The 17,761-nt window shown below is 39.6% G+C and overlaps 1 protein-coding gene across 1 annotated transcript in view; it reads left to right on the top strand.

Moving 5' to 3' along the window:
* klu (zinc finger protein klumpfuss) overlaps positions 1–14,820 on the top strand; it is an 88,418-nt gene extending 73,598 nt beyond the window's left edge. Inside the window, exon 3 of the mRNA XM_018551617.1 lies at positions 12,928–14,820. Coding sequence (XP_018407119.1) covers positions 12,928–14,541 — 1,614 coding nt within the window. The 3' untranslated portion in view covers positions 14,542–14,820. The remainder of the gene's footprint in view (positions 1–12,927) is intronic.
* The last annotated feature ends 2,941 nt before the right edge of the window (positions 14,821–17,761 follow it).

Raw genomic sequence — 17,761 nt, 5'->3', positions numbered from 1 at the left:
TATACATATTTTAGTACTTAATTCTCACACGCGATATATATACACGCAGTTTTAATGCTTATAATTAATGTTTCGAGCGTTTGAAAAAAAATATATAAAATTATCTGTAAATCTTGTTGTGGATTTCCTTTAACATAAAACGAATTAAGGTTTATATCGCGACAGTCCGTTTATAAAGCTAAAGTAAATTTTTTACATGCCATTCGATGCTTGGCAATAAGTTAGTAAGTTATTTATTTGTAGACGCTACGCACAAATAATTCATATTATTGTTCGCCAACGGTGGAGCATTAATACGAGGAACACGGATAATGTTCGAGAAAACGAGAGCAAAGTGAGGGCACTCTCGCGCTCGGCACGCGACGTTCATTAAAGGCCTCAGGGTCAGTTGCTGCTGAGCAAGCCCTTTTTTTTACCGCAGACCTCGAACCTCTGGTGTGGTGGTGTCTCGAGCCGGTGCGATATCGCGCCTGCCCCTCTCGTGCGTGCCGTTATTCGTCGGCGTCTCGTCGGGGGTGGTTAATTTACGTGTCGGCTAATTTACGCCGGCCACTCATCATCATGCGCCAGCTTATTACTACTCTCCTTTTTCTCGTTCATCCTCCTTCTCCTGCTCCTTCTCGTCTCTATATCTCTTTCTGCGTCTGGTATTCACGCGAATATCTCGCGATCGCGCCTATGGCGCGGGTGGAAATACTCCTTGACGGTTAAGACGAAGTACGCATGTCCCTCTCTTCATCATTGCTGACTACGCGCTCGTGTACCGTGACGATTACATGCCACATGCGACCAAATTGTCAGTGCTGCTGCGATTTCTCGCCTCACAGCACAACACAGTTTTGTAAGAGAGAGACGCATATTTCAAAAGATTGTTAAATCGGAGATGTTTATATTAGAATTGAAATTCAAACATTAAAAGTTCCACGTGAAGCTTTTTACTTAGCTATAATAAGAGCGAATTTCTTTTTTATTTATTTCCGCAAATATTAGAATATAATGGTAAATATATAATATTAAAACTTATAACTTTTATAATTTTTTACATGTACTTTTGTTTGTTAACTGTAATGGATCAAACCAAAAGCTTTCTGGAAAAATTCGTATGTTTTAATATTTACATACTTCGAAATAATTAAATGCCGATAAGAAGTGTCGTAATGTGTTGTTAAACATCATGTTTATAAAACATGTCTGTGCATTTCTCGATTTGGGTCTCGTACACGCGAGAAGTTTGCGCGTATAATAAGAATTATAGCGGAAATCCATTTACCAACCAGCAACCACATATCCGGTAGTCCGTAATTCAATTCTCCGCGAAAACGAGTCACCTCGCAGGCCCTTCGTACATTCGACCGCTCCTTTCTTTCGTGTTTCTTTATGTATTATAATACTGTCGCATGTGGCAACACATGCACTTTTTGAAATATTGTAACATTCTTTTATAACATTTCTTAATTAATTTATTAATGCAAGCAAATATTTAAAAAAAGATAGAAATTGAATTTGATATTTCTGTAACGACTAGAGAATTACAAGAAATAATTTTGAGTAAAAAGATCGTAACTATAGAGTGTAACGACAACATCAAAGATCGAGATACGGAAGCCGCGTGCGACCGAAAAGGAGCAAGCACCTTTAGGTACGACGCAGACTGCCGTTTTACGTGATCGCGTGCAAACTGCAGTACGGGACAGAATGGCAAATAGAAGGGAACGAGGGAGGTCGATGATATTTGCATACGGGAGATCGCGAGTCCGCCGCGAATGTTTACGATATCCGCATAATGAGGGCGTGGGTGTTTCTATTAAGGCATACGGCCTATACCTGCCATAGCCAAAGAGACCCGACCTATCCGAGGCTGATCTCTCTTTGCAAACTCACATTCACGCACGCGAATGTATATATACATTACGTGTGTGTGTGTATATGTGTATGTACGCACGTATAGCGGCTACAACCCGGAGGAAAGACCTTATGCCGTTGACACCGAGAACTTAGAATCTGCTCGCGCATCTGAGTGCATCGCTTCCTCTAGGTGCCACTCGTTCTTCAGATTCCTTCTTTTTCTTTACATCTAATCTTTTCGAAAAGGTTCCTCTTTAACCGAACGAACGAATGTACACCCACGTGCCACGAATAAGCGATTTAGCTGCCTGCGTTCGATGTCCTAACTTCGAGATCGACACGTCGTCGGTTTTAAAGATTTCCTTCGCTCCACAGAATTTATTGGCGTATCTAGAATTCTGCATTGCGGGTCGTGTGACGCAACGGAGAGAATGCGGATTAGCTAACTGTGTTTTCTCTCTTGTCTGTTTATCTCTAAACGGATGGTATTGAAGTAATTAAAGTCTTGCAATTGAGTATGATTTAAATATCATACATAAACAAAAGCTATCTCAACGGAACTTTATTTGTTTATTTGATAAACGCGATACTGAAATATACATTGTTCGAAAATATAGCACACAACCACAAACGCATTAGTTTCTACCGAAAAATAAAGCTCTCTTTATTAATAACCTTTATTAATTGATCAAAGTGTATATATTTACTATTGTTTTATATCATGAGTCTGTAATGTAAATAATCTAACTGACTAAATATTAAAATTATTATAAAATGCATAGCTTTTTTTCTAATATTATTTACGAAAGTTTAAATACCAGAAAAATAATTTTGATAAATTTAAATCGAGTATTATTCCAAAAATATTTTCTTATCTATCAAAAAAAGGAAGAAAGAAAATTTTTACATGTCCAATAAATCTTATCTATCTTTGCTTTCTTTAAATCCGAGCATTGTAAATGGGTCTCTAGATTTCGCGTGCCTGATTTCCATGTAAATTATTGCACGGACAATCGTCGGTTTCGCGCGACGAAGCGTAAAATATGTTCAACGAGCACTGGACGAAGATTCCAAGAGACTACTAGGATGTCTCTGTCGTTTGGCGAATGCGATTGCGTGCAGCTACGCGAAACGACAAAACGAGACAGGCCTAAGGAATCGCCCACGCCTTGTACGCTCTGTCGCCTGCCAGCCTCGAATTAACCCGCAATTACACGATAACGTCCGCCATACGAATGCCGTGGTTGGGATAGACTGTAACAGCCGCATTACGACTGCATGCGTTTACGTATGTATATGCGCCGCAGTACAGGACTGGCTTATTATCAATTTTAGAGGATCTATTTACTTGGAAAAATTACATTTTAAAATCATATTCGAAAAGCACTCTTGTTTGAAAAACCTTTAAAAATATTTTTTAAACACATTACAACTCTCTAAATTTTTTATAAAAGAACATTGACTTTTTACAATACCAAATTTTAACGAAATATTAATTTATATGCTGAAATTAAGTTGTTATATTTCAAAAATCATTCAATATTTTGTTCAGTCTAACTTTGCATATGCATTTCAGAAATTTCACGGAAGATCAACTTTACGCAAACCAATTGAATGTTATCTCATAAAATGCATATAGTTTTCATTATATCGTTCTTTTGAATTGGTCGATTATTTTCGCGCCGCCTATCTTATCAACGATCGCCATGCTAATAATCGCAATTTACAGTACGAAACCATCTGGTGAACGACTGGTTGCAACTCTCAGCGCGTCAAAAATGTAGAATATTGACCGTTGGCTCATAAACTTTTCTTTCTTATCGCTCTTATCAGATATTATCGTTAAAGTTAAAATGTAATTATTGCGATGAATGCCACCATCTCACTCGTACATGCGTAGTTAGACTTTGTCAGTTCGATATAATAATTGCATCCCACTCGCGGAAAGTATTACAACCGTGTATAGTTATCGCAACTTCTTGTCAAATTCCCCGCAAATTTCCGGCTCGTTATTGCATTTTTCTGGCTCAACTAAGAACCTCCGTGACCGCATACGACCGCATACTGTGCTACATTTCGGAGCCTGCTGCAGTCCTGCTGCACTGCAGTGCCATGACTCTTACGATGCAGCATTGAGACAGTTTCACACACATACAACACTGTGCTTTGCATCTGAAGTGTTTTTCAGATTGGAACACATTTTGTGAAGAGCATTCCATTTGCATTGAAGTTTATATTCCTTTTAAAGTATCGCTTTTATATTATTGAATATTTTATATCAGAATATATACATCTAGTATGTTATCTGTGAAAACTAAGTTTTAGATTCTTTTCGATTCTGTATAATCACATATATAAAATCGATTAGGCTTATTTCAACAGAATAAAAATTGAAATATCCTTATGTTTTATGACTTCTCGTCGTGCGTTTTGTTTTCAATCTCATCGTCAAATATTAGTTGGAATATTTATGTCAATGTAATCAGATACTTTCTCGTGATTGTTGTAAAGATATTCGAGTACGTGGCGTTTAACAGCTCAAGGAGCGAGTTACGTGTATTTTTGTGCGCTCACTCGTGTGTAAAGAATCAATGTTCCTTGATTTTACGCACAGCTGATACTAAATTATTTTCCACGGCTCGTATCGTTGCTCTCGCACCGCGCTCTATTCGTAGATCATTTTATGTAATTCGGTAGCAAGTTGCGCTTTTGATATTTACGGCCCGCGGTACGTACCGTAATGACACGCGATAAATCGCGCGCACTGTTATAAACGATGCTGTTCATATTGCGTTGTCAATGGTATGAGTTCGCGGAACACTTTAACGCCGTGACGCAAGGGAATCGATTGCGGACAACACGAATAGCGAACAGGAGCAAATGTTAAATAAATTGACTATTTATTTGTCGATCCCCGGACGTCACCGCCGCCACCATCACATTGTCGTCATCGCAAACGTACATTCTAAATTATGTATGCCCGCGATGTATCCCCATGGGCTCGGCCATTTGTACTTCGTTAGACGTTGAAATTGTCGTGACAACCTAAGTACATCTATTCATGCAAAGTTTAATTTGATAAATTCATAATTTGCACCTTCGTAACTCGCTGCGGATTGGAACGCAATCCATCTCTCCGGAGCTCCGTGATAAACAAGTTAAATATCTATGTATTGCGATTTATGTGCTGTGGAAAATGAAGATTATTTCGTTCTAGAATAAGATTCGATTTTGAAATATATTTTTCACATACGTCATGTTAAATATTTAAAGAAATGTCATAATTACGCCTAATAATCTCTTTGATAGTCTCTTTGAAAAAATCCGTCATTCAAAATGAGGGATCTGAAATATTCTATGTATGTACACGTAAACTTTTTCAGGTGCGCCACGGCTCTCTTTGGTTTTCGTCGAGAGAGCGCTAGGTCGTTAATGATTACCGGCCAGTTTTACGCTATGGCCCGTAAGGCGCCGACATATGCATCGCGTCTCTCTTTCTCTCTCTCTCTCTCTCGTGTGGCGTGGCGTGCAAGGTGCAAACTGTAAAAAGCCAACGACGTCGGCCGACGAACGACGGCAAGCAAAGTCGCGCGAGAGTTTAATTACCAGTGCACCTCTCTTTCTCTCTCTCTTTCTCTCGGCACTCGAAGAGGGTCTCGGGATCGCGGGACCGACTGACTAACGACTCGACGATCTTCGCGGCCGCGGAGATCCCTCGGCGGATAACGATAATTTCAGGAGCGTATTTTCAGACTGCCTCGTTTGGCTCTCCTCTCTTCGATCGTCGTCTCCCTTCCGTGAACGGCTCGGCTCGGCAATGGGAACAGAGAAATAATATCGTCTCGCGGGAATGGGTTGGCTTTTGCGGCGGCATTTAGATATATCTAGAGTCTACACCTCGGGAAATGAAACGAGGGAGTATACGCGTCGGGCGTTTACGCATCGTAATGGGACGCGCGGGTTTTGCGGCGATGCGACGCGACGCGACGCGACGGCCAGGTGGAGATGTATGCACGTAAAATAAAATGCAAACGGCGCCGGGAAAACGCGACCGAATGAGAAGCCGGGATAATCGGATTATGCGCTCGTCGAAACGAACTCGCCTTAATGTCGACAGAACAGCGTGGCATCGCGATACGTTTCGGTTTACTGAAAGATCACAGAATACATGATGGAGAGTTTGATGGACATTTCGGAACTATGACAGGTGAATGACGGAAGTATATAATAAAAACATCATTATTTGAAAGATCGATAAAGATAGTTTTTTTTTTTCAAGTATAATTATCTTTACATTAAAAGAGTATGTTTCTTATTCACTAAAAGAAGCAAGTGAATTATAATACTATAAAAATTAAAAAAAGTAATGAAAAATCTAATGCTTTGGTCAATAAAAAAAAATATAATTATTGAAAAGTAAAAAAAAATTTAGATCGTATATTTCAGACAGGAAATATAATGTCAATCTAAAAAATAGAAGCAGTCGATAAAGATCAATACTTTTATAATAGAAATAAGAACGAGAGACATTTTTTAATTTAAAATAATTTTAATTTATTTATTTTAAAGTCTATCAGTTTTCAAGGTAAATTTAAAAAAAGATCAGCCGCTAAAAAATAATTTAGGCAGTAAAATGACTTTTACAAAAATGCTATATTTTCAGTATATGTACTGAATATCATCACACATCTAACACGTGGCGTAATAAGAGGAAACAATTGAACTAGAAATCTTAGTAAAGAATTAATATGGCGCGAGAATAATATGCAGATAGATTTTTTACTTGCACATGCCATGTCTATGTATAATACAATTCATTAAAATAAAGACTACATAAATTAATGTCGTATTCAATAATGCATGATACTGGATATCGCCGTAAACAAGTAAAGTCAGAGGGAAACAGGGCGTTATCAGCAAATTGTCTCGAAGGCAGTGTGATTCAGCGAATTCTCCCGTCCCCTTATAGAGACGAGGGCGATCGATTACACGCCAATCGGATCGATGGATCGCGCTAACTAGATCATAAGAGTCGAGGACGAACGATGCTCTATGCCTACCTGCCAACGAGCGCCAAGTCCCGCCTCGCTATCGCGGACGCAAAAACCGCTCAGGCTGACATCTTTTCGTGGAAGTTATTTAATGGAGGAGACTCTTGGCGACTCTCCGATACCCATTACGATGCTCTCTATAGAACGAAAGTTGCTTTTAAATGCTTGCCCTGAATCTCTGGAAAAGTTGCATTGCGATTTAACATTGCAATTTTTTTTAGAATTTGGTTGATCTATGAATAACACATTTTATCTATCTGCACACACATATCATAGTTAGGTTTAATCATGTAAAATTATAAATATAATGAGAAATTATAAACATTTTCGATAACATCGTCGAACTTTTAAAGATCTTTTTAACTAACTGTATGTATACTTTTATCGCCGAATTGATTGCTTTTTTTTCCTGACAAGAATCGGAATATGTATGATGAGCCTACCTCGTTTTCGTCAAAAAGTACAGAATCAAAGCCGCCGTCGTGCAATCTCGCTACACTTTATATGCGTCGCGTCGTAAATACGCATCACGAGAAAAAAGACAGAAAGTCATGGCGGCATCTTCGTCAGGGAAAGAGATGGGTCGACGCGGATCGAGGAAGACGTAGAGAAAGATAAACGATCCCGCGCGCGCGTACGCCTCGCTCGTCCCGTAAAATTTTAAATCAGTCTAGTTGGCCTGTCAGTCGTGCCGCGAATGGGTACACACTATATCTGCACGGTGCACAAATTGCCACGCATTTAATTACTGTCCAATATGCAGCGGGGGGTCATTAATCACCCTCTCGATAACCCGTAATTTTCCACCAACGATAAAATCTGTCGCGCGACGGACGCTCGAGCTAGTGACTTCTTTGCATCGTACAGAGACCGCGTCAGAGAGAGAGAGAGAGAGATGCTCTGTAGAGAAGAGAAAGACGGAGAAAAAGACTTAAACGGTAGACGGAGAAAGGAAGAGAGAAAGAGAGAGAGAGAGAGAGAGAGAGAGAGAGAGAGAGAGAGAGGGAGAGGCGGAGAAAAAAAGAAACAGAATGAGGAAAGTGGCGTGCTGCTGCAACCCGTTCTGCGGAAAAGTGTATGCGTGGCGAACGAGTCCTCTCTGCTACTGGTAGGCTTGATATACGTTGTCAGTCTCCTAGACGAGCCACCGGCCGGTGCTTCAGATAGGCCTAATGGTTAACGAACGCTCGTTCGTCGAGACAGATCGTCGACCTTCGATCGCCGGCCGTCTCGATTCCTCTAATTCTTTTTTGCGGGCCTCGCCCTCGCGGGAAGATACGCTCGAATGGTCGCAGCTTCACTACCTCGTAGCCTATATAGATACCAACCACCGGCTTCCCTTCGGTAGCCCGTCTGGTTTTTTGGTAGCAGTTCGCCAGAGTCCTACCGCCACCGCGGCGAGCCTGTCTGCCTTAAGGCCGCTCTTCCTTTCCGAAGCAGGAACGCCGGATGGACAGCCAATAGCGAAAGGCGCGAGTCACATTCACATTTACGATACAACTATGATTTGTTATTGTTTTTTCTTATGAAAATAATGTTATTCACAAATTTCTTTTTCATGAACATGCGCTATATGTCTTTTTTAAATTTATTTGTCTAATTACATCTAGTTTAATATTAGTTTTGTAACTGTCTGGATAAATAAATGATTAATGGTGCACATCGAATTATGTTAAAAGATGCTGTATTAACTGTGATTATCAAATACAGCTTTTAACTATAAATGCTTGGAATGATAAATGACAATTAAGACACAAATGTTTTATAAAATTCTAAGATAAAATTCAATTTTAGGTATTGTGTGTCTTGCATATTACATCTATTAAAGCACAAAACGACGATTTTCTACACAAAGAAAATTGTTTATTAATGAAGTGTAAATGTTTTTGTACGTATCAAGAAGTGTTCAAGAAACAGTGTAAGCTCGTGCGCTAATCGTACCCATCACTGCCGTGGCCAGTATATGGGCAGATCGTGCGGGAGAGAAAGATCAAGCGCTCCACCCACGCCCACGTCTCAACCTGTTCTGTTTCTCCCGTCGAGAGCCACGGTTACAGGTGCCTGCCCGAGGGCATTCCTGCTGGAATTCTTCACCGATGATCTGCGCTACGTTTTCTTACAAACTCATATCTTCGAATCATCACATGTGTATCAAATCATAGATAGCAATAATATCTATTCTACATTCTCTCGATACGAATATTTTCCTTACATCAAAATATGCAGTTTATTTCTTCTTTTTCACAAAAAAAAACTGAGTTTTATTAATATCTTGTTGTACACTCTTACAGAAAAACAATATTTTCTTATGTTTTCAAAAATCTATGATCGTTAACACTTTCGAACCTCAGGCTTTGTATTAAAATTTTTTTAAATTTTGGTCGAGGTAAAATTTCTTAAATACTTAGAATGGAGAATAAAATTATTTTTCACGCGCATTTGGTTAGTCTAGGATAACTTCAAGGGAAAAAGTGAGGTAGATAAAGTAACGAAATATCGCAGCAGACTTTCTAGAAGGGTACTTCTCGGCCCCGACCGAAGGGAAATAAGAAGAAATCAAAGTGGTGGGAAGGTAGCGCCTAAGTACGCCCACACCGTCCTCTTTAGGGGACCTGTTCTCGACATTTACGTTCTGATATCTTTTCACTTCGTTTACGAGTCCCCTTTACGTTTTACGACCGATCATCGAGACCCTTTCTCTCCGCGAATGAAGGTGAAGAAGGGTAGGACAAGTGGCGGCGTCGAGGAGAATAAAAGAATAGCCACTGTGGCTAAAAGAAGAAAGGACCGAAATGCGCCGAGCATTGTCAAACAAGATTCACTGCAGATTTTCTCTAATCGAAGCGCTATTCTATGAATTGGATATTTAGATTTTATCACCTATTCTCTCTCTCTCTTTCTCGATTAATGCGATTTTGTAATCAAGCCGTGCAAGCATCAATCTACAAATATAGACACATGTAAATATAACTTGTGTTAAGAAGACATCTAACTAAACACTTTATTTGAGAGCAATCTTCTGCTACGAACGTACGTTTTTTTCTGCGATGCCATTGCATGTCCTATAAAAGTTGTCATATCCAGCTAATAAAAATAATCACTAGCCAACTGATATTCACCTTGCCTCTTTAAGAGAATAACATAAGAAGACTTTTGCATAAAGCAATTTTTTGCAAGAAAGATGCAACAGCGACAAGTCCTTATTCTAGAATCCCGAGGACGCCCCGGTGGTGCAAAGTTGAAGGACGCATGTAGACTATAGAATAAATCGCGAGTCAGTCGCATTAAGTCACTTAAGCGACGTCATTTAAGCGGCTATCGGAGTCCGTCTCCGGCTGCCACGGCGAGACTCTGGCCAGGAATTCGCATGTTTCTCCGTGAACGGATTTCTCGGTATTCATTGGAGGTAAGCGGGGCCGGTCGCGAAGATCGGTCTCGAAACGGCGCACTACGCACGTACGCGTCGGTATGCAGCACGCTGGAGCCGCTGGAAAACCGTTGGACAATTCTCCGCATCCGCGTCCGCGACGCGACGTACCGCGTTTTTCCAGGAAGCCGAGCAAAATCTCTATTCTACGACCGTGACGTGCTATCGAGACCGAAGGCGGACCTGCAATCGAGATTATGCACGCACACGTGGCGCCAAGATACCGTCGCATTGGGTGCCATCGCATGTACTGGTTTTGAAAAGACACATCGCTCGATTTCTCCTATTCAATAACGAATTCCATCTGTAAAATAGAAAAATTCTAATTCTTATTTTCAATTCCACAGAAACAGAAAATTAATCTATTATCTCAACCTGGTATGCCTTAGAACTATTAATCAATTGGTTGAGACGTAGAAATCCTAATTAACTAATATCGATACGAGGATAATGTAATTGCATGAGACAAACAATTATTTATACAATACTTCTCTAAGATTTTCTGGATTTTTTATCTACAAAAGAGCTACAGATAAGAACAAACCATCATGAGATTTCTGAAATTAAATTTTAAGCACCGCACACAAAACGGAAATTCACCTACACTATAAAAATAATTGCGATATTAACTGCCAGTCATCGGCTGTCCTGTTCGTTGATTTATGCGCTCATACTCGCGATTTAAATTTTAAATATTCAACGGATACATCTTTCGAGTTACATCGCGCGGTCTTATGACAAAGTGCCGTTGTCATGGACAAGACGAGCACACACGTATACACGATGGTGGATTAAAATAAATATTTAAAAAATCCCACATTCGCGTGAGAATTTAAACTCCGTCAAAAATTCTGCCAAGAGAACACAGCGTATCATTATTCACCTGTCACTTCGTAAAATGTCAAAAATACTCAATTTCCTCTCTACTTTCGATAATAAAATTAAGTTTTAATAGATATTCGAATTAATTAATCCAGGATGTACATGTGGATCTCTTCCATTTCAAATTAATTTCCTTAATAACGACTGGTTCGCTATTTATCATCCATAAGTGATGATGTCGTCTATTTTTACAAAGTGGGCGAGGTTCTTTTATCGAGAACGTTAAAAAAGTTCCGTTAGTCGCGGAACGGCCGAAACAGGGCTGCATCGCGATAATAGGCACGTGATCGAGCGCGATCTCGCCGAGAGGCGATCGTCTCTCGGCTTTTAATGGCGGCCACAGCGTTAATGACAAATGGTCGGTCAATATTGTGACACAAAAAGGCGACGAATATTCTAATCGCGTCTCGTTACTTGGCGATTTTTCACCGTTTCTTTCATTCTCCAGAAAACCTCCGTTACTTCGATTACCAGTCGTTCTGATTGTAAGACTAGCTTCACGCAGTCCACACCTGTTAGTCTTGCACATCAATACCTGTTCTTGTAGGATTGGTAAGACGACAAATTATAACTTATATGCAAACGATCGCTCACACTGACTTTTATCGCTCTCGAGATTAACACGATAAATTTTTTGTAATATTACTTAAAATTAATGCTCAGCTGTTTTATTTTTTATGTTGACCTATTTACTTTTAACCTAAATCATGTTTCATGATCATTGAAAATATTGATGTACAAAATCGATGTTTTATTTTATAACATTCATATGTAACTTTATATCATATCGTAATAAAACAAATCTTTCATCGTAAAAAGTGTAATAAGCCTGTTTAATAAAAGTATAATTCGTGCTATTTTATTTTAACCGATACTGTTGTTAAGTTTTTTATTTTTTATATTTCCTATTAATTTATTAAGTATTGTGCTTAGGATAGTAAAAATATGTAATTACTTTTAAATAACGTAAATTTTCATATTATTTGTTGTAATCAATAATGTTATTCACGATACATGATCAAATTAAATATGTGTGTGTGCGTGTATTGATTAAATTTTATATTTATTTATTGGAAAATCATTATTAATCATGTTACATTTGCAGTAGTACTGTTACAAATAGCATTATATATTATTATGAAGTCATAGTTTAATAATACCTGCAAATCTAAACCTCGCCCATTTAAATGTTGCGACGATATGTCAATTACTGTCATTAGCAATTTAACGTTATTAACAACGTTGCACCAACACAAAATAGCACCTAATTCAGTGGCGCTTAAATGTCAAACTATAATAACATATAATCGGAAGCTATTTCTCGCGAAGATTAATTTGTGTCCGATTAAAATTATCTTGAAGCTCGAGGTCGAACCACATATTTTCAATCATTTCTGAATTTAAAAATAGATTTCGATCGAAGCAAAAATAACGAAATAAATCTTAGATATAAGATACCGTAGATATAAGATAGATATAAGATATATAGACTGCATTACACAACGTATAAGTACCGTGATAAGTACTGTGTGAGTAGTTTATCAAAAATGAAGTAATGTATACACGTGCGACGATTTAATCTAAACGTCAATTCATTTGCCTTAGTGTTATTCAAGTATCATTGTTTAGACACGCGCGCGCGGATTAGAAAAATCATTTAAGTTCGCGTGAATAACATGAGCATCTTCGAATAACAACATCACCATTGTTCGATTGTTTCAGGACGAGGTAGGTGGTAGTACGGTGGTAGCCGAGGGTGTCGTAGGTGGTATAAGGGGCCCAAGCGGCGGGTGCCGCGCATCCTCGATGACGATGGCCGAGAGCGCCGTGGAGGACGCCGCAGCCGCGCCCCCGGGCCCGGCCAAGCCGCCACCACCTTCTTGTACAAACAATAACACCCTTGCGGCGACAGCCAATCGTAACCATCGAAACCCCCGCAAGAAAAGAAGACGGCTGGAACAGGTAGTGGATACGCTGCAAGCCCATCGCAGTTCACCATCGGAAGGCGAAGTATTGAAGTTCGAAGGCAGCGGGCCCGTATCTGAAGAAGAAGATGTTTTTGGTTCGCCCAGATCATCGTCCTCGCGATCCGCTGTGGATACCACCGCGGTAATTGGCCAACTACCGTTGAGGTTGAAGGACGCGGAAGCAGTGACGTCAACCGAAGAAGAATTGAACGAGATCAGTCAGCAGTACTATCATCCCCACCGACCATACTGCTACTCGTATCATCATCACCATCGACATCGTTATTCTCCCTATCAAAACAACCACCGATTGTCAGCGACCAAGTACTCGGACTGTACGTGCAACCAATGCTCGTTGGCTGCGTCGGCAATGATGTTGCCGTCAGCGACCTCTCTACAGACACCGCTATCGCGAACCAGCTTCACGTACAGCAGCATGTGCGGCACATATAGCATATTCGAGCAGTACATGCATACCAAGTACCTGTCGTCGTCGTCGTCGTCGTCAGGCGACATCTTCCGCGGACGCAGCCACTCCGATTCAGATGTTGTGTCTAGGTGGGACGAAACGCGGGTTCCGGTCGCGACTACTTCCTTTTCTTCAGTCGTCAATCATCCTCCGAGAAGTGGCTCTCTCGAGAGCGACAGTACAAGCCCTCAAGAATCACCATTGGATCTCTCCATGAAGAATCTGATGCTACAATCTACCGCGGCTGCTTCGGCGGTCTCCAATAGGTCACCGGCTCTTCAGTTGCTACCGTCCGGTATCGTAACGCGAGGTTCCGTCAGCGTGCCAGTAGTCAGGGGTGATGTTGCATCACCCACGACAAAAAAGAGCGTTGCGGTACGATACAATTTGGAGGTTCTACCAGTCGTTGAGGAAATGGCACCGGGCGCGGATGTAGCTTACGTCTGTCCGGAGTGCGGACAGATGTTCAGTTTGCATGATCGTCTGGCAAAGCACATGGCATCCAGACATCGTCGACAGGGTCTCCATGATACCTCGGCGAAAGCGTACCTCTGCGATGTGTGTCAAAGGAGTTTTGCGAGGTCGGACATGTTGACAAGGCACATGAGACTGCATACCGGTGTCAAACCGTACACATGCCGGGTTTGTCGACAGGTGTTCAGCAGATCTGATCACCTCAGCACCCACCAACGAACCCACACCGGCGAGAAGCCATATAAATGCCCGCAGTGTGCCTATGCAGCCTGTCGCAGGGATATGATCACTAGGCATCTAAAAACTCACAATCGATGCGCGGACGGCCCTATTCCGAAGACCGAACCTGGTTTACTCGTTGACGAGGAATGTTCCACTTTCGACCAGAACGTGGCGGCGCCATCAGCGGTTATCAAGGCTGAATGACAACGATCGGTCGGATGACCCTGGTTGCATTCTAGATCCAGGTCCCAGCGAGGATCTCACGTTAAGATCGATCGAAGGTCTTCTTCAGAAATCTTCGCGAATCGATCGGAACTTTACGGGAACATGTTAAGAGAGCGAAATCGTCGCTCGACAATCTCCATGACATTAGCCGAGCGTTAGGAAGAAATTAATATAATACTTGAAGAGATCAAGATCTTGATGGAACAAGAAAATTAGCGAGAGGGAAGATTTGTTCTGTTATAATTCGATTTCGCGAGAATCCCGACGATACTAATACTAATACGAGTCTGTGATCGAGTTTAAATTTTTGGGAATGCTATTTTGGAAAAGATTGCAGCTAGATGCGTTAATTTTATTCTTTCACTGCATTCAAGTCTTTTCCTACAAAAAGTTTATAATATAATCATATCAATACATTTAAAGAATTTATTAATAGAAATTTTTAATGCTCATGCAAATCTAATAATTGTTCCTTCCTTTTTCTTTTTTCATTTATGATTTTATAAATTAAAAAATATATTAAAAGTGTACATATAACATTATCTACAAAGTGATTTTGTTGTCTCAAGTGACTTTTTTGCTACGATTTGCGATTCTTTATCGTATTTGCAAACTTGAAATTTTCCTTATGCTCTACTCAGCGAAAGAGTTAAATTCGTACGTCGGAAGCATCATGGAGAGCTGAATAATAAAAATGAACTTCGCTCCCGTGAGTATTATGTTGTATTATTTATTTAAAAATAAATGACGTTTTGTTTAACAATTTTTTGCGGATTGCCTAAAAATCATTATCCCTTCATGCGTCATACGCGATCGCCTGCGCGTAATAAACAGCGAATAATGCCGCACAGTATTATTGTACTTCTTTGACCTCCGCATCTGATTCTGTTTCCGCAATTCGAGTACTTTCATTCTTCCTAATGTTTCATCGCGATATACAACATCATAATTACATCTTCGAGCAAGGAAGAACCGAGAACAATCTATCGCATGCGTATATCAATAGTCTAGTTTAAATAAATTACTAATACATTATTTATTTATTTAAAATAGACAATATATAATATATATAACATATATATGTATATATTATATGTTTTTTTATGCGTATTCTAATTTCCAAAATTTTGAAATTTGTTTGAAAAGCTTAATTTTATTTTCTAACATTTCAAATGTGATTGTTAATTGTTTGGATTGTTGTTCTCGGAGATTCCTCGATTGTCATCGAAAGGATATAACATCTAACCAGGGTACCTATCATGAGCACCCTGCTGCTCTCTTTGTATATCTTTCGCTTTCTCGTTGCATAAAATTAAGACACACAAGCTGAAAATAAAGCATTCCTGCTCAGCCGAGTGCAGCGCAGTGCACGGAGATACATGAAAGCGGTGCTTAAAGGCTCGGCGTTAGAATTAAATTGTGTTTTTATCGTTCTCGTAAAACGACCACGTATCCATTAATACTGCATGTAAATAATCAATCATACCGCGCATCATTTCACGAAAGACTTTCCTAATCTTTAACATTAACTGTGGAGAAATCTGGAACGTAGCCCGTCGGCGACGCGAACATACGTGCCAAATTTTAGGTGAACATGGAAATCGGACACGCGATTAACACATAAATCAACCCCAGTAAACTGCATATTGAGGTCTGTGAAATCCATAATTTTAACCGTTGGAGGATCGGAGGCTCCTTTAAGGACTCAACAATAGTGCCACCTTTTTCGCCACTCAACTCCATGACATTAATAAAAAAGTTCTAGCCCTTCAAATAAAAAAGTCGATCAAAAACATGCCGGTCCTCAGAAGGTTAATATATTGTTACTTTTGTCTTTCTTACATGGAAATTTTTTAGCTAAAATATATAGCGGAACTCAAATTGTTCAGAATGTAATATGATTTAAAATCATATTACATTAATCGTATCGAAGATACAACAAGAGGATTTATTAGACCTCAATAAGTAGTTTGAAAATTATACTATTTAGAACATATCTGTCGGTCAAGCACGATTTGCGAAACGGAGAAAAACTATTGGTGATAAAAAAATAATAAATTATGAAAATAGACGAAACATCAATCAGAACTAATTAGCGAAATAATTACTCTGATTGAGAATAGATTTATCACCAATATTTTTCTCAAGTATCTATTTCTGTAAATAGCGAGTCGCCATTGGTAACCTCGTCGATTCGCCCGAAACCTGCTCAAGTTGTTGTTACTTGAAAACTTGTTAAGATGACTTCCTATAGAGATAAAAAGAAACAAAACAGTGATGTATTGGTAGTTATAAATGTAATCGCGATCATAATTTTGCGATGGACATTTTGTAAGCGTGGAGTGTGAAAATTGTCCGATCGCAAGAATAAGAATAATGTGAAAAATGACATATTCGTACCTGCAGAAAGATAGAGAGGGAGAGACAGAGAGAGAGAGAAAGAAAGAGAGAGAGAGAGAGAGAGAGAGAGAGAGAGAGAGAGAGAGAGAGAGAGAGAGAGAGAGAGAGAGAGAAACAATGTTAAAGCATAATAAAGCGTATAGAAATAACGTTAATTAGTGAGTAATATTATTGACACTATTATTGTGTTTTATTATTGTAACTATTATAATTATAATTATTCGCGCCGCCGCACGCTCATAGAGAGATAAAATATTTTTTTATATAATGCATTTGAGAGAAGTATGTGTGACTTCGCGAAAGGCTTCGAGTACGTGAACAAGAAGTTCAGTTTGAAAGTTGTTCTCACCTCGAAATTAATGCTAATTAAGTAACTTCGAACGCTACAAAAAACGATAACATCGGCGTCAGTTCGTTACGTTATCGATAAACGAATGCTCAAGTTGACGCGATTGATACTCTTTGAATTTTTTTTTAACGTTTTCCTGTAGAAGCTAAGTATAAGTGAACAGCGGTCGTTGCGGCGCGATTAATCGAAACTGGTTGTGGTGCTTAAGCGAAGAAGGGCGAATCCGACAGGATATCTTTGCGCTGTGAATCGACGAAGACAATCTAAAAGTATACTCAAGCCATGATCTCTATACGGATAAGGTCGTCAGATCGAGTGAATGGCGGATTAAATCTGCTAATGTCGTTCTAATAGAGCTACAGAAAATATACATTACGCGTTAATGACATTATTTATCAATACTTCCTCCACATAATCCTTTGGTAGAAATAAATATATAACGGCTCGCAC

The sequence above is a fragment of the Cyphomyrmex costatus genome, unplaced genomic scaffold (genome assembly GCF_001594065.2).
Source record: "Cyphomyrmex costatus isolate MS0001 unplaced genomic scaffold, Ccosl1.0 scaffold10, whole genome shotgun sequence".
Lineage (NCBI taxonomy): Eukaryota > Metazoa > Arthropoda > Insecta > Hymenoptera > Formicidae > Cyphomyrmex > Cyphomyrmex costatus.
Note: the sequence above shows the minus strand (reverse complement) of the source record. Positions and strands in the feature narration are given on the sequence as shown.